The sequence below is a fragment of the Argopecten irradians genome, chromosome 15 (assembly GCF_041381155.1).
Source record: "Argopecten irradians isolate NY chromosome 15, Ai_NY, whole genome shotgun sequence".
NCBI lineage: Eukaryota > Metazoa > Mollusca > Bivalvia > Pectinida > Pectinidae > Argopecten > Argopecten irradians.
The window spans coordinates 19,429,657-19,456,928 of record NC_091148.1 but is presented as its reverse complement, the minus strand read 5'-3'; the positions used below and the strand labels follow the sequence as shown (position 1 = coordinate 19,456,928).

Here is a 27,272-nt window from a genome sequence, read left to right as displayed (position 1 = left end):
AATTGAGACACCCGCCTAATATTTTTTCACTATTTTAAAGTATTCTGTCTGACTTTCATTATTCCAAACACCATCACAGGTTTATAATGAATCCAACAATATAAAACACATAAATACATACTAATGGACACAATATCTTTTATTTAATAGTATTTTGAAGTTGTAGGATGATCAGTTAAAATTGTATAGTCACTTGCATTGTTTTGAAACTGGTGATGTATAGTTGCTTGCGAGGACCTATAGTCGCTTGTTATAAAGAGGAAATATATTCAGTGATAAAAGGCTCTGAAAAATCAGTATAACAGAGTTATCAAATACACTATCAATTTAAACGTTTAGTCAACTTTGTTGCACAGATCATATATAGTCATTTCCAATTTAGATGGAGTAAATGTAACAAATATTCAATAGAATGCACCACACTTCAGGTATAACTTGGATTACCATGGACCAGTCATTACTTTTTAAAAATGTCAGAATCACAGAGAAAACAAATACTTCTAGAATCATAAACGAAAATTACTTACGTCATTTTCCATATTTCTCACACTGGAAATGGATATTCACTTACAAAATCATTTTCGTGTCTAACGTTATTCCACGGGGATTCAATTTCGCGATTTAAACTGTGGTTTTTACTGTAATGCCTGTAATTTCTTATCACCAGCGCAATAAGTAAATCTAATCGCACGCGTAAATATATTTTGGTTTCTAATATACCTTATAGGGAAAAATAAAAAAAGAATAAAAAAGAATAATTCCATCAGTATAGACAGAAATAATGTCAAATTTTCGAGGCGATCTGTCCCATTATCAAGACACAAAAAGACGTCGTGGTCAAAATGCACATACACATGCATATTTATTAATAAAAAATAACATATATAGGCTGATTAATATTATTGATAATAGTGATAGCATCTAATCTATCATTGTGCGTCTGTATCGATTGGTATGTGCATATTTAGTATCGTTGTCGCCCGAGAATCACGTGATCAAAAAGTGTGCTTTCCACGAATCAAATCATAAAAAAGAAGACTAACGCAACTTTCCACTTTTCGTTTATATGTTTCTCAATGCTTAACACATCCTGTGGTCTAAATGATATCATATGTAAGCTCCTTTTGCTTGAAAATCGCTGAAAATTAGAAATATGAGCGATTTGTAATGAGATTTTTGCGCAAGTGACTATACAGTATTTTTTTTAAAATTAAAACAAGCGACTTTACAGTAAAGTAACAAGCGACTATACAAAACTATTTCGTGTATGCATATTTTAAGATACGTTTTAGTCGCTTTCTAATTACGAATAATGTAGAATAAAGAAACTGTAATTAAATAAATAATCAAATTACTCATATAAGTTACAATTATAACATATATTTTAGGAAAAACGGGGGAAAACGCAATTTTCTCCGAAAACACATCGCAGTTTTGATCGTAATTCGGTGATTACACTTCGATTCTTATCTATTGCTAACGTTATTTTCAAAATCGTATTCATGAATTTGTTAATATACATGTTATGAGGACGTCTATAATGCTAAACATATTTGTAGTTACGAATAATGCCGATATTTGGTGTTTTACCGACCTGTATACCATGTCTGTTTTCATTCATCCCGCTTCGATACTCACAAGTAACGATACAAAAAGCAACTAATGATTATACTATACACTTCCGTTCATACACTGTGAGTATATGTTACCTAAAGAAAAACTTACGATGCCAAACTACAGTTGGTAGTAGACTAAAGGTTACACCCTTGAGCACACGGAGTGCACCTTGTGCACACGGAGTGCACGAGGTTTAGACTACAGGTAGACACGGAGTACACAAGATTTAAACTACAGGTAGACACGGAGTGCATAAGATTTAGACTACAGGTAGACATGGAGTGCACAAGATTTAGACTACAGGTAGACACGGAGGACACAAGATTTAGACTACAGGTAGACACGGAGTGCACTACGTGTGAACACGATGTCCACTACAGGTGGACATGCATATGGTGTCCAGATAGATTTAGACCTATATATATATATATCACTAGACAGACAAGGCGATGAGTTACAGTTAGGGATCGGGGGAGGAATACATCTTCACTTTGAAATAATACATAATTATATTTTTTTTCAGTGTTTATTTTTTAATTACAACATCTACAATTAGTGTACAGTTTATAAAACTATGCGATATTTTTCTTAGTAAATACATCTCTGCTATAGATTCTTCATAAATAAGACCTTTTCATTGCAAAAGCAACGAAGGTTAATTTATATTTATTAAGTATATGTCTATTTAATTTCATATCATTAGTTTCTATTTCATATCTAGAATATGTTGCGTTTTCAAAAGTCAATATTTTATGGGTAGATTGCATTTAATATATATATCATTTACATGAAATACAAGCATTTTCACAAGAAAAAAAATAACTGTGAAATTGCAGCAAAAATAGTCCTGTTGTGCTTTCGAGACACTTTTTATTTGATAATAACTTATTATCAAATAAATATTAAGCTATCAGTAATACAATCATATACCGATTAATACCAGAAATATATATAATATATATGTTTCAGTTAATACATAATTTTTAAATAAAAAGATTTGATACATTTCAATCAGTTATCTAGCTATACCCTTGCAAATCGTATTTCATATATACACTTGTATTAAATTTCTTTGCTATTTTTAGTTCTAAAAGTAGTGTGTGTAAAATTAGCTTAATTGAGTATCCTATATTAAACACTGAATGTCTATAAACGATCGTGCAGAATTACATATATGTAAATCTACTTCTAACTATGTGACGTCTTCCACTTATTGCAGGCTAGTTAGTCTACCTAAGTACCGAATTCAGCTTGTTTTTATTCTTAATTAATAGTAAACACAATATGTTTCTGATCCCTACCCCGCAAGTTATCTTGACGGTATATTGCGTCATGGTCCAATAATTATAATAACTTGTCAAACATACAGGTAAGCCACAGTATCCAGTTATACAGGTACATGTATCTGATCATGATGATCAAGGTGACCATCGATAGATGGCCAGAGGGCAGAGTCGTAGCCTTCTGTGTTGATGATTGTGAAACACATAAGTACTATTCATAATTGATACACATGCATGCTGGGGAGCCTGAGTAAACATGTACACCGTATCCTGTAGATTGGGATGAGGTAAAAACTAGCTGGCAAAACATAGTACAGGTAAGTGATGCTGGATATCGATACACCTCAATTATTGTCATGACAGGCAGACGTGAAGTGGAGCTGACGGTAGCTATATATATACTTTGCGTAAATCAAGCATGTCTGTCGCAATCATGCATTTACCAATAATAAATGTATATATACACAAGGACGTATATATAAATCCTTGATATACATGATCAAAATTAATTTAGATAAGGTACTTATTCAACATTATAATATGGTATTTTAAAAACATAGTCAGAATAATCAGGTTTCTGATATATGTATAAAGCCAGTGTCAAAAAAAATTAATAAAAAGCAACGGGATGAAATCAGATATTCCAATATTCTAGAAATACGTGTTTTTGTTGATTATACACCTGATTTTTTTATTATTATTTAATTTTCATATGTTTAGCTTCTTTATCAAATTAATTAAAATGCAACAACCAGTTAAAATGGATATTCCTATTGACTAGCATTGTTGTATAACTGTACGTATTTGTGTGATGAGTACAGTGTATGTAGAGAGGCTGCCACCTAATTATATAAGTACAGCATGCTGTAAATGGACCTCCTGGGGTTGGGGTAAGGTACGTATACAGGTGTTATTAGTCTGTGATACACCTGACTGAACGTATTGAAGGGGTCAAATGAAGGCCCCAAGCCCAAGTCTGACCAATGGTGGGTACGTAATTTAAACTATCATACCCGTGTAGTTGATGGAACAGTATGAGGCATGGCAAGTGCAGTCGTAGACTAGCGGTCTACCTTTCGAGAAGGCATATTTTAAGTGTACAATATACAATTATATAATTGTGACAAATACAGAATCTAATCAACAACTATGTATATACAGTTTAAATTGGCAGAAGTTGGATTTATCTTGACCGACTTGTCAGTTTAATTTATTATTAGGCATGTGACTTACATTTTAGCGATCGGTCCTTTGATCAGTGTTGATGCTCGCGAGCAGCCATATGCTCGATACTAAACTATTGCTTGCATAAGGCAAGCCGTTCATCAAAATCGGATGACACGATAAAAATAAAAGTTTGTGAACAAACAAATTATTTGTAAAGATTGCATAATTTTATTGAATTGTTAATTTTATATGTGTTTTATTATGTTGTTTGTCTTGTTATGAAACATGATAGTGACGTCATACATGTATATATATATAGATCAGTAAGCTCCGCACATTCCCTGATAAGGGACACTGTACATCCGGGCATATGCGAGAGGTCAAATGTCATTGGTCAACGCAGGATAAAGTTTGGCCCCTGTTCAGCATCCCTCGAACCCCACAGCACATTTCCTCCTGAGAACCCATCTTGACGACGCCATATTGATTTAAGGAAAAGAATTGTTATAATTTCTAATTAGTAGTTAAAATTAAATTTTAATTGCTTCAAACTGAGAGCGAAAGTGTAACACATCTGCACGTGCAGTACCACCTAAAATGAAAATCCCTTCCCTTTCCCACCCGCTGTCAAAATTTATACCTGTTCACCTTGACATTTCTTTTAATTCGTACTCACATTTTTATAATTACATGTTAATGTATGTAAAGCTTAATTTGGCCGCTTACCTTTGCGGTCCACATCATGTATTTTCTAATAAGTATTCTGGAATTTAAAAAAAAAACATATCTTAATGAAAAATAAATCATAAAGGCCACTTTAAGTGTGCCAATTTCCGCCATATAAGTGTTTGATTTTATTATTTCACTCGCAAACAGAGCTTCACAGCATTGAGGTGGATTAGGTATCTTCTGTGTCATGCAAACAAGGCAAAAATGTAACTTTAATGCCGACTTTTAACGTCTATGGACGATTTCTCATATTTCCGATGCTTTGCAACGCGCTAGGTTCCATGTTAGGCCATGGGCTAGGAGGGTCCCACATGCACCCCCCCCCCCAAACCTCCGAACCAATATTTTTCTGAACCCTTATGACCCACTGATCACAAATCAAAATGTTAACATTGCATAAGTTGGGATGAACTTCCGGTTATGACGTCATCAAGATGGCCGCCATCTCGAATTTGACTAAAAATTGAAAAATAGTCATAACATTGACATTTTTCAACCGAAGTAGACAAATGAGGTATCAAAATGACCACAATAGAACAACAAATACATATCAGGACCAAAACATCCAATATATGTAGTGATTTCTACGCAGGAAATGAAAAAAATCTGATTTTAAGCTCAAAAATGGTGATTTTTCAGCAATTTTTTTCATATTTAGCTTGACGCAGCAAAAATGTTTCCCAACAGCAAACTATTATTTCTAATAAGTTTTTTGACCACTTATCAATCAGTTTAAGCAACAAAAACAACAAAAATCAATGTTAACATCGTATAAATTCCGGTTATGACGTCATCAAAATGGCCACCATCTCGAATTTCACTGAAAAATGCAAAATAGTTATAACACTGATATTTTTTTCAACTGAAGTAGACATGAGGTATCAAAATGACCACAATAGAACAACAAATACATATCAAGGCCAAATAATCAATATATGTAGTGATTTGTACGCAAGATATGAAAAAAATAAGATTTTAAGCTCAAAAATGGTTTTTTTCAGCAAATTTTTCATACTTGGCTTGACGCAGCAAAAATGTTTCCCAACAACAAATTATTACTCGTAATCAGTTATTTAAACTCCTATCAATCAGTAAAAACAACAACAACAACAACAAAAATATACAGGAATGCAAAAAAGAATTATTGTTATACCCTCAATTGTGTAGATTAGCAGCGCCTCAAAAATAATTATTATAGCACAACGCCTAATGATAGCGTAACAAATGTAACCTAAGCTAAGCTTGTGTTTCCGTTAATATCATTAACAGTTTCCAAAACGTTTGTGTCTTTGAAAATGAGCAGATTCATTGTTTATTTTCTATGCATAGCATAAGCAAAATGTAGGATGGTTACTACAGTGTCACATATGTCTTTCACTGGTTCTCAATGATAACCATTATCATTGCGCGTGCTTTCTCGCCTCACTGCACTATCCACTGAAGAGACTCGGCATATCTGGTAGCTGGCACATGCAGTCCGAATCAGAGTAATCGAGATATCGGTATCCAATTCGTTGAAAGTCAGAGCGTCGTCTTCGATGTCGATGAGCTGATGTGACACTACATTGCCAGTGTTGTTCTAGCCTGTCTTCTTTTATGACCCATCCATGGCAAGAGTTCATATTAGGAACAACAGGTTCAGAGATGTGGGATCTCTTTCAGATTCTAACATATCGTACATATATGCTGTTTCAGACTTCTCCGGCATGATGGGAATTACACCAGATCCACATTCATTAGTTCTCCTTAGCGCATAGCTCCATAATTCGTATGAAGTACTATTCATCAATCGTGTGGACCCTCGTGCAACCATAAATGGCACAGGTGATATCATCGAGGTCATTAATGAGGCCATAAATGTTAAATGCTTTTCATTGGTCTGACTTTTCCCACTCCCTTGAAGGTGCTGGTTGTGTCACATCTGGTGTATGCGTAAAGAGAACATTGAAGACTCTCAAGTAAAAAGTTCTCTACAGTGCTTTCCAGACTTGGCAAAGATTGAAACTTCACTGCAGACCTCATCTATGACCTCAAAGAATCCACCTGTGCCACCTATGGTTACTGAGGTTCACAAGAATGAGGAATTGTGCTTCATACGAATTAAGGAGAACCAACCCAACCCTCCGCAGAATGTGGATCTGGTGTCTTGTCCATAATGCCGGGGAAGTCTGGAACATCATATACGATATGTGATTCTAGGTGAAACTAGGTAGGAAAGAGGAAGAGCTCCAACATCCCGGAATCCGATGTTTCTGATGTTATATCATGGACGGTTGACAAGTTAGAACCACGATGGTAACCCGATAATGTAATGTCACATCGGGTCATCGAGGTCAAAGACGACACTCTGGGGAGAAAGCACGCACAACGAAAATGATTATCATTAAGAACTAGTGAAAGAAATATGTGACACTGTAGTAACCATCTTATATTTCCTAACGTTATACACAGGAAGTAAATAATAGATGTGTTCATTCTAAAAGACACAACATGTTTCGAAAAGTGTCATGGTATTTGCAGAATTTTAATTTGATACCCTATAGCTATTAGTTGGCGTTTTGCTGTAATAATTCAGTTTGAGAGGCTACTAGTCTACAATAATTCGAACATGAAAATGAATTATTTTGAAGTCCTACTTAGATATTCAGCCAACTTTAAATTCAAATTTGTTAAGATATAAATCGTCAATAGCCAATGTTATATTCAGGAAATTCCGAGACACCAGGAAACTGTAGTGTCAGTGGTTTGGAAAAAAATAACAATCGTATGCCGCATCCGGTGATGTTTTGTAAACCAAATGATGGTATAACAACAATTCTCTTTTGCATTTCTATATATTTTTGTTGTTGTTGTTTTAACTGATTGATAAGAGGTCAATTAACTGCTTTACGAATAATAATTTGTTGTTGGGAAACAATATTGCTGCGTCAAGCCAAATATGAAAAAAAATTGCTGAAAAATTACCATTTTTGAGCTTAAAATCGTATTTTTTTTCATTTCCTGCGTTCAAATCACTACATATATTGGATTATTTGGTCCTGACATGTATTTGTTGTTCTATTGTGGTCATTTTGATACCTCATTTGTCTACTTCAGTCGAAAAATGTCAATGTTCTGACTATTTTTCATTTTTCAGTGAATTTCGATATGGTAGCCATTTTGATGACGTCATAACCGGAATTTTTACGATGTTAACATTGGTTTTTGTTGTTTTCGTTGCTTAAACTGATAGATAAGTGGTCAAAAAACTTATTAGAAATGATTTTTTTCTGTTGAGAAACATTTTTGCTGCGTCAAGCCAAATATGAAAAATTTGCTAAAAAATCTTCATTTTTGAGCTTAAATTCAGATTTTTTCATTTCCTGCGTAGAAATCACTATATATATTGTTTTTTTTTGGTCCTGATATGTATTTGTTGTTCTATTGTGGTCATTTTGATACCTCATTTGTCTACTTCGGTTGAAAAATGTCAATGTTATGACTATTTTTCATTTTTTAGTGAAATTTCAGATGGCGGCCATCTTGATGACGTCATAACCGGAAGTTCATCCCAACTTATGCAATGTTAACATTTTGATTTGTGATCAGTGGGTCATAAGGGTTCAGAAAAATATTGGTTCGGAGGTTTGGGGGGGGGGGGGGTGCATGTGGGACCCTCCTAGCCCATGGCCTATGTAGCAAATGTATACGCATACATTTGACAGGGCTTAAAACTATTTCGCGCACCTTGCCGTTTTGAAAACTATACTCCATCCATACATAGTTAAACATTTTATGAATGACTTTATCTGTTTATGTTTACATGTTTTGCATTTTATGCCCATTAATATATCCCTTTGTAGCTAAGAATCCTCATAATATAGATATACAATTAAACATGTATTTCTTACTATAGCTTCAAATGCATATTTTTACATTGTATTTAATCCTTGTATCTCAGTGTTGAGGAATAAAAGAAATGATGATGATGATGGTTTACCGTAACAGCGTTAACTTGTACGCAGTTGATTTGCCACGCATTTAATTTGCCTGTAAAACTTTTACTAAACGTCCTCATTTATAAACTAAACTTTATGATAATATGTATTGATACATTTTACTTTATATGTATCATTTCAAATAGCCATTACAGTACGAATGGTTTCTGGTAATTCACGGCAATTTCATGTTGTAATATATATTATGTTACTGATCGCAATAAAAATTTCTATCTGTCAAAGTCCATATAGACTGCATAATAAATATATCTTTTCTCATATCTCTGTAACACATCATCTAGTTCTGGACATATTTCCTGGACACGATGTCCACCTGTAGTGGAAACCGTGTTCACACGTAGTGCACTCCGTGTCTACCAGTAGACTTAATCTAGTCCGCTAAATTTAAAACCTGCCTATATTATTAGGCTTTTTTATTTATTTTTTTTGCCTAATATATAGTCAGCTAGCGGTACCTCTTAAAGGGACATGAACCTAAATAAACCATGTAAATTTGAGTAAACATATATTTAAGACGTGTCAGATACCTTACTAAGTAATATATATCAGTTTTTGTGCAAATGTGTCAAATAAAATAATTAAAATGGAAATTCCATCTTTCTGTATTTTGAACCGGCCCGGTCGAATTTTGTAACGATAGTATATAGTAGTGTTGAACTTTAGTGACCTCCCACAATGCACTGCACAAATGTAAACAAAATGGTGGGTCAAACGTGGAGCGAACTCAAACGAATTCTGATAGAAAACGGTGTACGTAAAGAGTCAGTTACGTGCGCGATTTGGAAAGTAAGTAAATATAAATGGATCGCTGAAATGCAAGAGACGGGAGTAACTCCCCACTTTATACTTGCGTGATGTACATGTGTGCAATAAGTCAGGATCCTCGCTTCGCGGTGCCCTGTGAAAAGTCTCGTTTGGCTTTTGACTTATAATTCTTACGCTAAAATACAAATTGTTTTATAACAAATATGGCTTAAACTTCATTTGTCAACCATCGTAAATTAGAAAATAATCTTAAAATGTGGAAAACAAATATTCCTTGTCATGTCAGCAAGTTTGTTGTTCATTATAACCTCGCTTTCGGCCAGCAATTCGTTTTGTGTTCCAAAAATAGAATATGACGGTCTATTTTTACCATTGTTGAGGTAGGTATTCCCCACGTTTTCCTGTCGTTTTAGATAACCAATCATTGTAATAAAATATTCAATAAACATCTGAAAACCATATCTAAGCATTCAGAACAACTTATTTAAGGTTCATGTCCCTTTAAAAATGTGAAATCGTAGGCCAGATTTGGCCTACGCTACGTCAGCGACATATTTCTAATATATCGTCCATGCAATGCCGGGAAAACGTACACATAACTATTCATTGGGATATTATGTACTCCACTGCCCCCATGTTACATCCCATTTAGAAATTAAACAACTCTGCGCAATGAAATACTTCCGAGACCCTTCTATTTCACACATTTGTAATGGCCGCCGTATACACATTTAGTAGAGAAAACGGCAGCCAATCAATTTCGTTTCCGGTTTTATTTTTAAAAAACCACGTGTAGTTGAAAGATAAACAAAAAGCTAGCCAGTTAGAGTTTTTATAGTGAAATTATGGTCGACATACACGACATGTTGTCAAATATTCAAATTGAACACGACTATTGCTGGTACCGCATCACTTTCGCGATTTTCACGTTGCATATACATGTAGCATATACACGGTAGAATTTTGTTGATCTTTCAACTACATGTGTTTTTTTTTTAAAATAAAACCGGAAGCGAAGTTGATTGGCTGCCGTTTGCTCTACTAAATGTGTATACGGCGGCCATTACAAATGTGTGAAATAGAAGGGTCTCGGAAGTATTTCATTGTGCAGAGTTGTTTAATTTCTAAATGGGATGTAACATGGGGGCAGTGGAGTACATAAGATCCCAATGAATAGTTATGTGTACGTTTTCCCGGCATTGCATGGACGATATATTAGAAATATGCCGCTGACGTAGCATAGGCCAAATCTGGCCTACGATTTCACATTTTTAAGAGGTACCGCGAGCTGACTATATATTAGGCAAAAAAAAAAAAATAGATAAAAAAGCCTAATAATATAGGCAGGTTTAGCGGACTAGACTTAATCTTGTGCACTCCGTGTCTACCTGTAGTCTAAATCTTGTGCACTCCGCGTCTACCTGTAGTCTAAATCTTTTGCACTCCGTGTCTACCTGTAGTCTAAATCTTGTGCACTCCGTGTTCACTCGTAGTTCACACCGTGTGGACAATGTGTAACCTTTAGTCTACTACCAACTATATGTATCGTCAATAGCTAAAAATGAATCCTTAACATTTCATCTGCAAAAGTTTATATAATTCTTCATTGCGTTTTATCAAATAGTTGAATAATTGAATTAAATATAAATGACAATATATAATGATAATACTAATATTATAAATAAAATATATATCCCAAATTTAATGAATAAAACATTTTCCCCAAGAAGAGATGTTAATATTTTATTCACAACTGACAGTTACAAACACTTGTGTAAAATTTGTCTTGTAACTACTGTTCATCAGGTATCATTCTGTTTGGTCTATGCCTTTGAATTTTCACAGCTCAGTTCATCAAAATTTATGGTCTTCAACACATTACTGAAGAAAACAACAGCATGTCCAAATTTTCGCCCAGTTGAGGCCCATCAAACTTGTGCATAATACAAATTAAAAAAAGATATATATCTTGTCGAAGACAAAGTCTCATCTAATTCTTGATCGCTGAGATGATTCAATATAAACCGACAATGCGCCGTTTTACGTATATTGGCAAATCCGTAACAATCACAATATACATGTACGCCTGCCTATTGTGACATACTTAATCGAGACAAACTATCGACATGCATTTACAGGCAAATAAGTCGTGATCCACCTCGGGCTATATGCAAATATAGCATACACATAGTCATATTGGAACAATGCAGTTGTTAGAGTGTTATGAAAGTGACTTCTTGTGGAAATTCAAAGCATAAGCCAATTTTCACGCCACACATATATGTGGATATGAAGGATAGGGATATTCTACTACCCCTATCCTTCATTATTCAAGATATAATTTAAGAATTATATATCATTTCGGAAATAAAGACAGAATATAGCAACAGAAAAAGATGAGATTTTATAAAAAGATTTTTTTTTCAATTTTAAACTTCTACACGCTATTTTCCAATGAGGTCCCCTAATCCTGATGTCATGTTATTGTTTAATGACGTCAACTCATGACGTTACAATTGACTTTCTGTCAATGAAAAGCGTCCCAGGATATATTACACTAAAATAAATACAAATATATTATACGGATGAGAAATTGGATATCAGGCAGGTTATGTGATAAATGCTATAAGGCTGTTTGATACGAGGATATAAAGGATAGAGATATTCTACCCGAGGGTCACATATAGTATAAATCCCGAAGTTTGCTATGTTTTACAAAATTTTGTGATTTTTCTCTCATACCTCGACGTTTTATTGTAACTTTATAGCTGTGGTGTCGTGCCATTTTAAAACAATAAAAAAAAAACGTGACTGTAAGTCAATTCTTAATGTATGAAACTTACGTGATGTTTTCAACGCAAATCATTATGTTATCAAACTAGCATAGTCTCTAAAACAAGTATAATTTTACCGAGAAAATTCAAATTGTGTTGACGCCGTTACGTGACGAGTCTAAATTGCATTGGATATTATGTAATGCAGCCTCAGGCGACATGAGTAAATTGCATGAGACCAGCCAGGTATGAGAGACCAGCCAGTATTACACCCGTAGGTATGAGAGAACCTATTTTACAATGGCATCCCGAGGGCTGAACAACAGTAAGATGATTCAATAAACATTCGCATATACGGATTTCACATTGTTGTACTCAGTGCGGCATTTATTTATATTGATGTGAACCAGAAATAAGCAGTGACATTTGTCTACGGGACAGGTTCTGTAACTTAAAGATGCTCCACTGCTGACAAATAGTTTTTTTTTCTCAATTAAAAAAAAAAAAATACAGGAGCAGACGAATTAATATTTTTCCTCAGGTATAAAAAATTATTTACTTTACACCATTACCACCATTGAAAAGTGTGAGCTTCTAATTCTCCTTCAAGATAAACGTGTTAAAATAATTATTTGCGTCCTGAAAAATTCCGTAGCACTATGGAATGAAGAACTGATTACGCATGCTCCAATGGCAAAATGAATAATTTTATATTACTTTGTGTTAATTAGACATACATATATATATATATTTCACCAATTATTGTTCAAATGATGAGTATCGTGTATGCTCTTTCGACGATGGAGCATCTTTAAAATGCTAAAAGAGCGTAATACAAGAAATAAATACTGGTACACATACACTCTGACATAAAATAACTTATCATCGTTTTTTCTTCTCATTTTTCACTATCATGTACGACGTAATATTGAAACCTTGCTTAGCAGCCACCTCTGCTACATATGTAAGTGCGACATAATTTACCTGCATATAAAGACCACTTAGCTATACCGATCACTTGGTGATAAAGACCACTTTGTAATTACGATCACTTGATTATAAAGACAATTTTGCAATACCGATAATTTGATTATATAGACTACTTGGCAATAACAATCACTTGATTATATAGACCACTTGGCAATAACGATCACTTGGTTATAAAGACCAGTTGGCAATAACGATCACTTTGTTATAAAGACCACTTGGCAATAACAATCACTTGGCGATAAAGACCACTTGGCAATAACGATCATTTGGTTAAAAAGACCAGTTGACAATAACGATCACTTGGTGATAAAGACCACTTGACAATAACGATCACTTGGTTATAAAGATCACTTGGCAATAACGATCATTTGGTTATAAAGACCACTTGGCAATAACGATCACTTGGTGATAAAGACCACTTGACAATAACGATCACTTGGTTATAAAGACCACTTGGCAATAACGATCATTTGGTAATAAAGATCAATTGGCAATAACGATCATTTGGTAATAAAGATCACTTGGCAATAACGATCATTTGGTTATAAAGATCACTTGGCAATAACGATCACTTTATTATAAAGACCACTTGGCAATAACGATCATTTGGTTATAAAGATCACTTGGTAATACCAATCACTTGTTTATAAAGATCACTTGGCAATAACGATCACTTGGTGATAAAGATCACTTGGCAATAACGATCACTTGATTATAAAGACCACTTGGCAATAACGATCACTTGGTTATTAAGACCACTTGGCAATAACGATCATTTGGTAATAAAGACCACTTGGCAATAACGATCACTTGGTTATAAAGACCACTTGGCAATAACGATCATTTGGTAATAAAGACCACTTGGCAATAACAATCACTTGGTTAAAAGACCACTTGGCTATTCAAACCATTTTTTTCGACCTATTAGGAACTTTTAGTTATTCACAAAATAGATTTAAAGTTTAAAGTTAAATAGAGTCGGTTTTACATTGTATTACGATGTTTAATCGCAATTCCATATAATTATCAAATGAACAAATTTAAAAGCTTTGCATGTTGAATCATTATTCATTCAATACATGTGTCAATATTGTACAACAATTACATATTTGACAATTTTAATTTCACAATGATATAAATATTTATTTTTAGATTTGAATTAAACGTGTTTCTCTGACTGGCCGATTATTTTTCATACCACTTTGAAAAAAACCCGAGAATGACGCTGAAACCAGAAGTTATCTTGACATCACCATAGAAACACTGACGTTGTATTTTGATTTGGATAAATAATCTCTTGGACAATCAATGGAATCGTATGTGTAAACTTATATATTTTATCAACTAGCCTGGAAAATTCATTTTAAACATAAATATCACCGCAACGCGGATTTTCACAAAAGTTTGTAAATCAATTTTATTTCATAACCCGATGAAACTAAAATATAATGCGACATCTATACTTAAATAAAAAATAAAATGTATGTAGCATCTAAACATTATGTCTTAAAATCTGCATTCTTGTTTGTATCATAATTATTTCTCAAAGACAGAGAAGGAATTATTGAATTGTAATACTGCATAAGTTTGTTATGTTTTTGTTGCATTTTATTAAAATCTTACAGAAAAATATTTACTCATTTATGTTGTATCTCCTTACAAAAGAATTTGGAATTTATCAGCATAAGGCATAATCAACACTGATAATAAAAATTATCATGACTTTATTTATTTATAAATTCAGAACAGGTATGAATATTTTGTTAGAATATTTGCCTGGATTTCAATATTACAAAAAATGTCGCTTTCTTACCATACACAAATATGATATTGTCGAATTATTATACTAACTAATTGTTTTTAGTGTGTGTGGTATATTTCACTGATAATATAATTGATTCTATTTACGGTTGCGATTCCTATGAAGATTGAGTCCTGAGGCATAAATATTTTCATAGAATAATTGCATCGTACTACGTCGGTAGTGACCTCTGAAAGGCTATAGGACTCTACTAGTCAACACATTTCTTAGGAGTGGGACAATGGTAACATATCAACCACCGAATGACGTCACAAGCGTGTACAGCTCGAGGCTATACGAGTCCGGTGCTATCTAAAAACGATCAACTATATTTAATTGTGTAGTAACTTACCCTACATTAGCATTACACATTCTCAATTAACGATATAACGAATTTAAATCTTGCATAATTAAAACTAAGAACAGGAGTGTTAATTGTAAATGTTTGCGTCAATAGCTTACACAGACCGAGGGTAGAAGACCGCACCACACTAGAGCAACTATTTAATTTTCTTGGAAGTTCCAACAAAAACATTCATTATAGGATAAAGTGAGGAGGAGAAAACCTGCTTTAGCAAATAAGGAGACATGGCTGTTCTCCGTCTGTTTTTCGTATTAGGATGCCTTCTTGTTTTCCAAAGAACAGAAAGCAAGAGAATTCTACTTTCGGACGATGATCTTTATTTAGGTAAGTCTTTTTGCTGAGGGCATAAATAGGTTTAATTTGATACGTGCAATAAAATTTGTTATAGCTATATAAAATACCCTTTTGTGGTCTTGAAATTTTCGTAGAGTAATTATAGTTGTAATTCTGTAGTTAGATGGTTTCATAGAAGTTTAAAAAAAAACTTGTACCCAATCCAAATGTATATGAAATATTACAATGCTATGTGTCAAAGTCGTTTAAATGAAATTTTGTAAATTGAATTTAGAACAACCTTAACGCTATGACCCACTTCCCATTGTTATTCACCTATATAATGTATTATAATGTAAGATCTGAGATTTACTGCATGATACTAAATTGTTTAATTTCACAAAGAGAAATTGCGATATCGTCGTTAACGCTAATTAGCCGAAAGAAATGTTGATTTCTAATATAAGTAAGCTATACAAGTTATTTTACAGATCATCATTTCCATTCCATACCCGGATATCTAATTTTGTGGAAATTAACATTACCTCGAAATTAGCGAAATCTAACCCCCGCGAATAAAAACAACTATACAGTCAGCAATGGGACATAATTTTACAAAAATCTTCAAAGAACCCTTTAAAACAAAAAAATACCCTTTGAGCGAAAATAATCCATTTATTTGATTTCATAAACCCGCTTATTTCATGTAAAGGTTTTAGCTAGCTATAGCTTTCCTTTTACTTTTTAATACTTAGTACCCTTTGAAAGACCTAAAGTGTTTCGATATTATAATATTTAGAAGAAATACAGTTTTAAGCGTAAATAATCCACATATTTTATTTCATAAATGCATATTTTTGTCATTTGCAAAATGTACTTTATTTTAAGCAAAGGTTTTAGCTTAGTTTTCTTCCTTTTTTTAATACTTTTCATACCCCCTGGTTAGTCAAAAACCGATTGATTGTATTTTGATGTTAAGCAGTGTTGTTGTAAATGTGTGTCTATCACCATTCTGTTGTTATCTTAAACATTATGAAAAACGTGAATAAATGATGTATATTTAATACATAGTATCGATGTATATCGTCTTCGAATTTACTTTATCTACTTAATGGCTTGATCCCCTCACCATGTGGCATACACAGTTATCAACTCCTTCAGCGTATCGCTTTTGATTCACTATTATAGTGTGTGTTTATAACATAACCTATTACTGTAAACCAACTTTCTTTCGTGTGCGATTTGCTTTTGGGAATTTCGCGATTCAAGTAAATTCGCGAAAATTTATCTTCGCAAACTCACATCTAAATTATTGATACTGATAGGAATTTACAGTCATTGTTTTTAAATCCGCGAATGTTAATTTTCGCAAACTTGTTTTAAAATGGAAATCGCGAAATTAAGAAGCCACAAAAGGGTTACAGCAGCAATTATATGTTTTGAAAATATTCAGTTCAGAACCAAAGATAGAGATACAGTGTAACGTCACAACGTTTCATTGTGCACAAAAATAATGTTATGTTAAAAACGAAACGTCAAAAGAATAACTTAATATTAAGAGCTGAAATGGCAAACAATTTTATATTATCATGCAAAATATGGCAAATACCTATCAAACAAGTAAGATCGCCAAAATGCAAAGAAATAAAGTAAAGTACAAATAACATACATCACAGACTCTTAGCGCGGTACATTTGCTATGAAAAAATATGTTGTCAAGTAAAGACGGAATTAAATGAAGTTATTTCAATTTTTGATCACATCAATAAGATAACAATTTTGTTGCCCAAAATAAAAGATGAAAGTATATACATAGCTAGTTTTGCAAAACATATTCGCAATTTCACTGAAAAAAATGTAGCGTTGTATAACAGGTGAAAATATGAAATCGGTTAAAAAAACACATGTTTTTATATGTTTATCTATTTATCTTTTCCAGAAACTATCCAATTGGATCATCTTCACCCTCAGATAAGACCAAAACGTTCCACAGACGATTTCGCTTTCCCATCGGAGTTTATGTTCCATTTTTTACTACAGGGCAAACAATTAGAGATCCCATTATATCGCAAAGATTTTTCCAGAATACCAACTAAGCGATCAGATTCGAAATTTTCACGAACAAAGATGCATCGTTCTGTAATGGTACGCATTCGCCGTGTTTCGTAATCTATGCTTTTATAGCTTTACTTTTGATTTCTTTATTTTGTGATATCCTCTCCATTAATTTTTGTAATATATACAGTTATGAATGTACAATTAGGACACATATAAGAATGGTGCATTAAATAAAACACAAGTAAGTATGTCGAGCGCAAGATATATTCAATTACGACAAATGAACAGTTCGCTTATTCTGAATATTACAGTATAATCCATTGCAAATCAAATTATGAAAATAAACGAATGTCAAATGTATTAGATTATGTCAGCTATTAAAAAACTTATGACACAGAATCAACCATTAACTGCACTGGAACATGATGTGTTTCGTTTCCCAACATTTTCAGGGTATGTATTAATTGTGACATCATCATGTTGTGAGCTAAATTCACGTTGTTTTCTCTAAACATATGACGATACAATCGATACCTAATACCTAACTGCAAGAGCAGATAACATGTAATATGCAAATACAAAATATGTTTGTTAATCGTTGTTTTTGTTCTAGACGCATGCTATTTACCACAACATAGACAAGGACACTTCCATAACCATGCGATGTAGGGATCTGACATCGGCATCTTGTGAATTGGCAAGTACACCGATGTGTTTTTTGTTTTGTTTTGTTTGGGTTTTTTTTGTTTTTTTTTGTGTGTTTTTTTTGTTGTTTTATTTTTCTTGTTTGTTTGTGGTTTTTAATAAGTTTTCTTTATTTCTGTCTTACATTTTATTACTTAAGTCCCTATAAACTGTACCACATGAGTGGTTATATCAACTAAATACATCTCTGTTCAGAATACCGAGCAGCAGCAAATCTTACTTTCAACAACTTAGCTTATGTTTGTCCATGCAAGTTATATTTCCACTTTGATGACGGTACTGTATAGTTGTTGAAATTCGTAGTGCTTTAATTTTGTTAAATTCGCGAAATTTAATATCTTGCTAAATTTATAAAAAAAATATATCTTTATATATAGCATACTGTCGTATAAACTCTCAAAGGTTATAATGATAATTAGCAAAAATAACGCGAATAAATTCCAAACAGCAAACTGTAAAATTTCACACCCGCAAAACTTCGAACAAGACTTTCTAAATAACAGACAAACTACTTCAAGTTGTATGGTTTTATGACCATCTCTTTTGGTGATATTAAAACACTTTTAAAGTACTATACATATTTTCTCCGCCTCAGTAACGTTTCGTGTTAACTGAGTTTGCAAAGTTCGTACATGTTAAAAATAGCTCGGAGGGCGTCGATCTATTCCGATCTTTTCCGAGCATTACTGATATCGCCGATGTCGGTCACGTGATGCGACTCGGGTTTCCGATATTACCCGAACGTTTTACATTAAAACTTCATGATAATCCATTCAACATTTCCGCCTGTGTTTTGGTAATTTATGAATCTCGATCATTACCTATATGAATCCACATCCACGCATTATATGTTTTACAACAGTTTATAGAGTGAAAATTGCATGATAATATATGTTTAAAATCCAGATAATTAAACTTGCCTCTTGTCTTTAACTGTAGTGGATACGTTAAGATTATGAGATAATGGTGTGAATTTGTCTGTCCATATTTGTATCATTTTTTTTTCATCATTAATTCTACATATTCTTTAAAATACGGGATTGTTATATCTGTATTTAGCGATAATGTGGCATTTTACAGTATGGGATGTTTACTCACGATAACGAAGCTTACCAGATCCAGCCCTCGGGTGACGGTATATACTCGCCGTATGAAATAAGTAAACTGGATTTAAGGAACAGAAGATTCATAGACGTACATGGTGATGTTGGGGCGGGTAAGTATATAATGACATGGTCACATGACTATCAGGTGTCTATCATGTAATCTACGATGACCACGAAGCGACACAAAAAAACTATCAAAACAAAACAACATAGTCTATCTATGATTTTTTTTCTAAATTACTGATTAGTATATCCAAGCAATATTTCAAAAGAAAATAAATTCCTAATCTGTCATTAAAGGTATATTCGTCTTGTATGTCCTTGTCATTGGTATTTTTACCATATTTAAAGTGTTATCACACTGAAACACACTACAAGAACACCCTACCCAGTCATATTATTTTGATAAGGAACAAACCAGTCATTGAGCTCAACTTAACAGTACTTATAGTCTTAACGTGTATGGTGCCATATAAAACTTTTCTTTATACAGCGATGAAACGAATACAAGACAGCAAAAAGTTTCAAACGTTTGGTAAAGAACAGTTAACAAAGTCCAGACGTAAACGAGCTGTAGACACAACATATGTTGGTGAGATGGTCATCTGGTTGGACCTGTCCATCTGGTCAAGGTAAGGTTAGCTTTAGCTATTTAGAGAGTTATCTGTCCATGCTGGTAGGTATTGATTGTGACGTCATGTGATGCGAGTGTAACGTCATACTGTTCGGAGAAAACGACGTGACTCACGCACACAACGTCACAATAGATACCTATCCGCAAGGGAACTAACTCTGTCATATGCAAAAACGGAGACCGTTTCAACAAGCCAATAAATTTTATTTCCGTAACGGATATTCCGTTGTTTGTCAGCTGAATATATTGGAATGTAGTCTAAATCACTTGAACGCTTGCAAATGAAAAAGCGAATAACACTGAGCTTCTGCCGGCTAGAGATTACGTTTGTCAGATCATAAGAGCTTTTAAACCGCTCGATTATATAATGAGTTTTCTTCAAAGCATTATATCCATTGTAATTACCCATGATTCCCCTCCCCATTGATACCAAAAATGGCAGCCTCAAACTGAAGTTGTTCGCACTTCGTACCCTTAAAATAAAATTAATTGGAAAACATTTTGTCAAAGTGACCTTATTTTGTTAAATATCAATTTTGCAAGAATAAAGTTCATCGGGTGCGACAGTATACCAGAAAAAGATGTTCTGTTTAAATGTTATTCTCAATACGTTTTGAGGTGATGAAGTCATAGACAAAAAACGGATTGACATTCTTCTGAAAAAGAATGTCCTTCCGTATTTTGTCTATGACTTCATAACGCCCAAAAATATTGAGAATAACGCTTATAATAGAATTCAGATAACTCACTCGTGTACCAATTACGCATAAATTCCTAAATTTTACAATAAAAAAATGAGGTTTGGCGCAGTGATATCTTATCCAATAATTCAATTTGGCCAATGACTGGGCCGCATTTGAATTTCCTCGCGAAACTGTTTTGTATATATGACGTCATAATACCTAAAGTACAATTTTTTCGGTCTATGGAAAAATAACCTTAAATATCTTACCAATAGAAATGAGTGTAACATATGAAATTAAATTATATATGTTCTGCCATGTGAAGTTTGAGACAGACAGATAATAGAGTTCCTCAAGATAACTGCATCATTCTTTTATTGGATCCCGTAAAACTACAATTACACAAATACAAGACAATGTTACAATGTGACTACATTCAAAGTTTGTCTATACTCTAAAATGTCTGCATAAAAGGCTATGAAAGGTATACAATGTTTCCTTGTTTGCGTACAGATAACTATTTTTCATTCAAGTTACACGTATAACAGATTTACGACAATTCGTGAAAGACAAATTGATAATTCTTATGAATGACTGTTTACCACCTCACTAACTCATTATTATGAATATAACACGAATTACAGGTTTCTAATTTATGAGTATAGCAAATAAATTGGGTTTCTTCTTTATAATAAAAAAGAAAATAAACACTGTTCAAAACAACTTACACTGGTAAATCCTTTAGTACGGAACTGCTTTTCCGTTACCAGGTATACATTTGTACGTAGATTGACTATAATTAATACCAACGAGACATCTAAGGATATGTTTACAAATCATTACCGTATCTGTTCAGCAGTGAACCCTCCGTGCATATCAAAATGATGTGACCAATAGTCGAATTATATAAGCTTTACCACCTTATATCTGAAGTGCCAATGGGCACAGACTTAGCGAAACTAGCTTGGAGTAGATACACAATACAAAATATCCAAACTTATTGTGTATACTGTAACGGAGACTAGGGCCACCAACTGAACAAATACGGTACAACACATACAATCTGTAATGCTCACATAACCGCATTTTATGTAACTAGGTGACTAGAATTAGAGGGAACACATCGAATTGGTACATGGAATAAGTAACTTTAAGTGTCATTGAATACAAACAAATAATAGGTTTTCCGTAAATGAAAACATAGGGGACGAAGTGTCTTATACAAATTCGCTACATGTTTAACACAACACCGAAATAAGCAGAGTATGGTTTTGACAAGGGTTTTCTGGTTCATGCAGCGGGCACTTGAGTATTTTTGCCTTTGTATTGTTTGTAGTTGGTATTACAAAACTAACACTGTGCGTCAATGCGCTTACGATTCTGTTGTTGCTTTTCAATGCACCGCCCATGCTGTTCACCAAGTCAGGGGAGAATACTCTCAGTCACTCGGGTGCTTGAAATATAGGGTGTCAGAACACCAAATTACCTTCGCGACGAACGGCGTTTCAGTACAATATATATATCATATTGCATTAAGCATTGAATTAATTAACGTTCAAAACATATTTTGTTTTCTATCTTTTCTATTTAATCGCGTTAAATAAAAGATGGCTATTGTGATAATCTACAATGCCAATTCATGCAGTTTCCAAAGCAGTGAAAAAAATTGACAAAATTCTATGATTGCATTCACAGAATAGAAGCTGTGTCGGGAGCTGAGACTGCGGACGCTGATGCTGAAACATTTGCCATTTCCGTTATGAATGACGTAAGTATACCATATTTCTACATTCAGGGTAAGAAAAAAATGGGGACTAAAATTCTAGTGTCTTTTACTATATATATATGAAAACGATGGTTAAATCGTGAGTATAAAAACAGATCACACATTAACCTCGGAATAGTAATAATGTTCCCCTATCACTATATGCCTTGATATTTATATCATATTTGATATTCTACTTATTTTTGCACTTGAAATGTAGGTGAATATTTTTCCTTTTGAATTTGAAGGCGGACACCCGTGTCCGAAACATGGATGTCCAGTACCAAGAACAAGGTGGCACGGTCTCCTTTAGTTGCAGTTTAATGATGGTGCATCTCGAAATTTGTAAGGTGAGTGTTTATGTTTGCATGTGACATTTGTAGAAAGTGTTTGTAACAGTGGGCATACAGTGTACATTGTTTTTTGTTTTTTGTTTGTTTAGTGATTCCAACACCTCGAAAACAATATAATTCATATCCAACAGGAAAATAACATGCTTTATCACATAACTGGCCCGTCAAGCCATGTCATACGGTCGTGTCATAAATATCGTAAGACACATGTGTAATCATACTATCATAACGTCGCATGTAGCTTTGACGTCATAATCTTTATATGACGTCACAATAATTGTGACGTCTCAATAAACGGAAATGTGACATCCGGACAGGATTTCTACTGTTTATGTTTTAGACACTAAAATAGTTTTGCTTATATTTGTATTAGTAAAAGTTATGTAATGAATAGAATCTTACACTCGTTACTATGTAATAGGAAATTTTTCAAACTCGTTATTGAAATCGTTTGATAGATTATGTGAAATCATGTAAGATCATCTATGTACAGTATATAGTTCATGAAAGGGGTAACTTGGCCGCAAATAAAAAAACCCAGTATATTTAGAGGTTATTATATGACAATTTTGATATCGCATCCTTTATCAGCCATATCAGCCGCAGGCCTGAGGGCTGATATCAGGTCAAGGGGTGATAAAGGGTGCGATATCAAAATTGTCATATCATAACCTTTTTATCACACATTTTGAAAAAAGGAGAAAGAAATTTTAACAATTTAAAAAAATGTATTAAAACGTATTGATCAATGACCGATATTCCACTGGTCATATTATAGGCCAATTTAATGTTGAAACAGTGGAAAAACTTCATTACATGTACACTGTACATGTAAAGTTTTTTTTACAAATACATAATTCCCGGTTCAATGAACGAGTTGAAACATAAATTTTAAGCAAAATTAACAAGATCCTAGTGAACTATCACTTAAAAATGACAATGTTCAATAAATTCCGGCAAAGCGGGTACATTTCAGAATGATCAGTTTTACAACGGACAGGAATTATGAATTCGACGGGGAAATTAAACTACACGTATTAAACTGTCTAATTTACTCCTGTGTCTCTTCTTGTTGACAAACGCATGTCGTTGATTTTATTTATACCGAATAAATTCTTTTTGTGTTATAATTATGTGAATTGCGATGCTTTGTTTTCGGCACTGTGGACAAAACTCATTGCAACCTTATCTTAGTTAAGACCTTTATCTCCAGTAAAATCATCATGAAACAGACTATTTCTGATTTCTGATATCTTTCTCAATACGTTTGTCCGAGAGCTATTTTAAAATTGAAAATTGTATCCGTTATTCAACTTATCGTCTGTAGGAAATTGAATCGAAGCGGCATCTCTAAAATCCGGAGTGAAAACCCCGGATAACGTGGTATCAGCCCGGGCTGATATCATTTTATGACGTCATAATGTGATATCAGCCCGGGCGCTGATATGACGGCACGGACAGCACTATTCTCGCACCTCGGACAGGGAAATCTCACATAATACCCAGTGCTAGATTTTTCTATCTCGTCCGATCTGTCTGGTACCTTTACGCGATTTTTGGAGGAATTTTACGCCATTCATGTAACAGTCCGCGCATGTGACGTCATACTCTCGAATCGATGACGTCACACGCTTCAGACAATCAATATTATTAGAAATATGTACATCAGTCATTTACCATGCATTGTTTGGTTGTTTATAATTATTAAAACAGTATGTACCGATTGATCAGCTTTTTTCTTTGATATAAAAGAACCATAGTTTTATGCGGAATGACTAAATTTGAAGCGCAGATGAAATGGTCAATCGGCTTTGAACCAGGAGGCCCAAGACGGGATAATTTTACTCTGAATGCGTTTATAGATGGTTTTATTATATCTTAGAGGCGCGAGAAAAAATATCTATTACCTTTAAGTGATCAAGATCGGGTTATCTCAGTCTCGGGCTAAGATTTTGTAACATAATCCCGACCGAGGCGTGGCCAGGTTGGGATGTTACAAAATCTTAGCCCGAGACTAAGATTTTATTAGTATCGCATGGGCAAAACGTTTATAATCTAAGACAAAAGTGTGATAAATAGAGGATTGTACATTAGTGGCTCTGTGATACGAAATTTATCAAACCAGTTAAATAATTTGATATGCAACGAGCCTTATCCCATAGTCACGAGTGTAAGATTATATGTATTACATAACTTTTAATAATAGAAAATGCTATATAGACTATGACGTCAAAACTGCCTGTGACGTCACAATAGTGTTATTTCACATGTGCCTTACGATATTTATGACATGGTAGTATGGACGGAATAGTTAGTGATAAAAAAGCTCATTATAAATTGTCTTTTCATTTAAAGCAGGGGCCGTTCTTTTGCTGGAAAGTAAATGTGATATTATAAACAACAGCGGAATGATTGCAATATGTAATTGACATTCAATTTTCTGTCCTTGTGGGTAGGTATTTACTGTGTCGTCATATGTTTACGAGCGTAACGTCAAACTTTTCGGAGAAAATGACGTGAATATCGCCAACAAAAAATGACGTAACAATAAATACCTACTTACCCACAAAGGAACTTATTATTTAATATGCAAAGACGGAATAATAGTACATGTATGTTTTTTTTCAGACGGCAAGTGCCTGCACCTGGTCGGAAGGGGCAGTCTCCAACGGAGTCATAACATCAACAGATAATTATATGGGAACGACTGTCTTAGGAGCCGCATTGGGTTTGGAAAATAGCGCTGGGCTGGCTAATACATATGATTTCATGAACTTTCTGACAGCGTAAGTATTAATACAAGGTAAAATATATCACTAGCCCAAGATCTAAATCCAAATCGCTGAGGACAACTCAATTAGAATTTAAAGCTTTCTCTTTGAAATTGGATGTATGTAATACGTTACAGTGTTAATAAGTTCGTTTCGTTCTATGTCGTTTGCTCTTCTTTTTGTTGTGCCTTACTTACTGTATTGTTGCTTATATTCGCGGAGGTTTTAATTTCGCTATTCTCGCGGATCTATCTAACTTCGCGAAGTTCAATACCTCGAGAAATTTATCAAAATCATGGCTTTATATATTATTATTATAAAATTATTCCAAAACTTCAATTAGTAAAGGTAATATATTAACAAAACAAGAAGAAATTTTTCAGGAAATTAAGTGCTTCTACGAAAATCTCTATAAATCAGATAGTAACTTATGTGATGTAAATCTTGAAGATTTTCTTGTATTTTAAAATATTCCAAAACTCAATATTTCGGATGCTGTAAAATTAGTAAGATTTATTACAATAGATGATGCTTCTAAAATATAAAGAAATATGAAGAACAATTAAAGTCCATTTTCTGGTCGTTTTATTGTTCGTTCTTTAAATTATAGGTACATAAGGGGGAGCTATCTGTTACACAACGACATGGAGTAATAACTAAATAAAGACAAACCTTGTCAGTATATTAAAAAATTGGAGGCCAGTAACTTTATTGAATATTGTTTATAAAATCGGGTCTGGGGTAATTGCAAATAGATTAAAATCAGTATTAGACAAGATCATTGATAGGGACCAATCAGGATTTATATCTGGTCGATACACGGGGAAAATACAAGACTGTTAAACGATGTTATGCAATATACAGAGGACAATGATATTCCAGGTATGGTTCTAATGATAAACTTTGAAAAAGCTTTTGATTCGGTTTCATGAAATTCATAGATTATAACGTAGGGGCATCTGTTAACAAGGGTGGAATTTTTCACCATTTTTTAGAATACAGAGAGGCTGTAGACAAGGGGATCCAGTTTCACCATACATTTTTATTTTATGTGCGGAAGTCCTGGCAATTCGGTTCAGAAACAACGAATTCATCAAAGAAATAAGAATTAATAGAAAAGTGGAAAAAATAGGGTCGGGGATAAAAAAAAATGGGTTGGTAGGGTAACCCTAAACAGACATATTTTTGGCCTAAGTTATCTGCTCTTGATTATTTCGTTTTTTCTTTAAAATTGTTTCATGTTTGTATGAATGCAACGTCGTTTTTTCAGAGTAAAAGAACTTAATTGCTAAAAAGTACTGTCGTAATTATCGATACCTATCAGAAAGTACAGTATATAAGATATGTATATAATATGCAGATTCTACGTGCAAATATGTGTTGCAGATTTAGAAAATGATAAAATATCGCAAATATTACAACTATAGTAGCTGTTC

At 33.6% G+C, this 27,272-nt stretch overlaps 1 protein-coding gene across 1 annotated transcript in view; it reads left to right on the top strand.

Annotated features, from left to right (window-relative positions):
* Positions 1 to 15,597: 15,597 nt before the first annotated feature.
* The window catches only part of LOC138309810 (uncharacterized), a 60,854-nt gene continuing 49,179 nt past the window's right edge, over positions 15,598 to 27,272 (top strand). The window contains exons 1-8 of the mRNA XM_069251032.1: positions 15,598 to 15,812; positions 17,701 to 17,906; positions 18,433 to 18,516; positions 19,605 to 19,740; positions 20,124 to 20,262; positions 22,643 to 22,715; positions 22,961 to 23,062; positions 25,694 to 25,851. Coding sequence (XP_069107133.1) covers positions 15,713 to 15,812; positions 17,701 to 17,906; positions 18,433 to 18,516; positions 19,605 to 19,740; positions 20,124 to 20,262; positions 22,643 to 22,715; positions 22,961 to 23,062; positions 25,694 to 25,851 — 998 coding nt within the window. The 5' untranslated portion in view covers positions 15,598 to 15,712. The remainder of the gene's footprint in view (positions 15,813 to 17,700; positions 17,907 to 18,432; positions 18,517 to 19,604; positions 19,741 to 20,123; positions 20,263 to 22,642; positions 22,716 to 22,960; positions 23,063 to 25,693; positions 25,852 to 27,272) is intronic.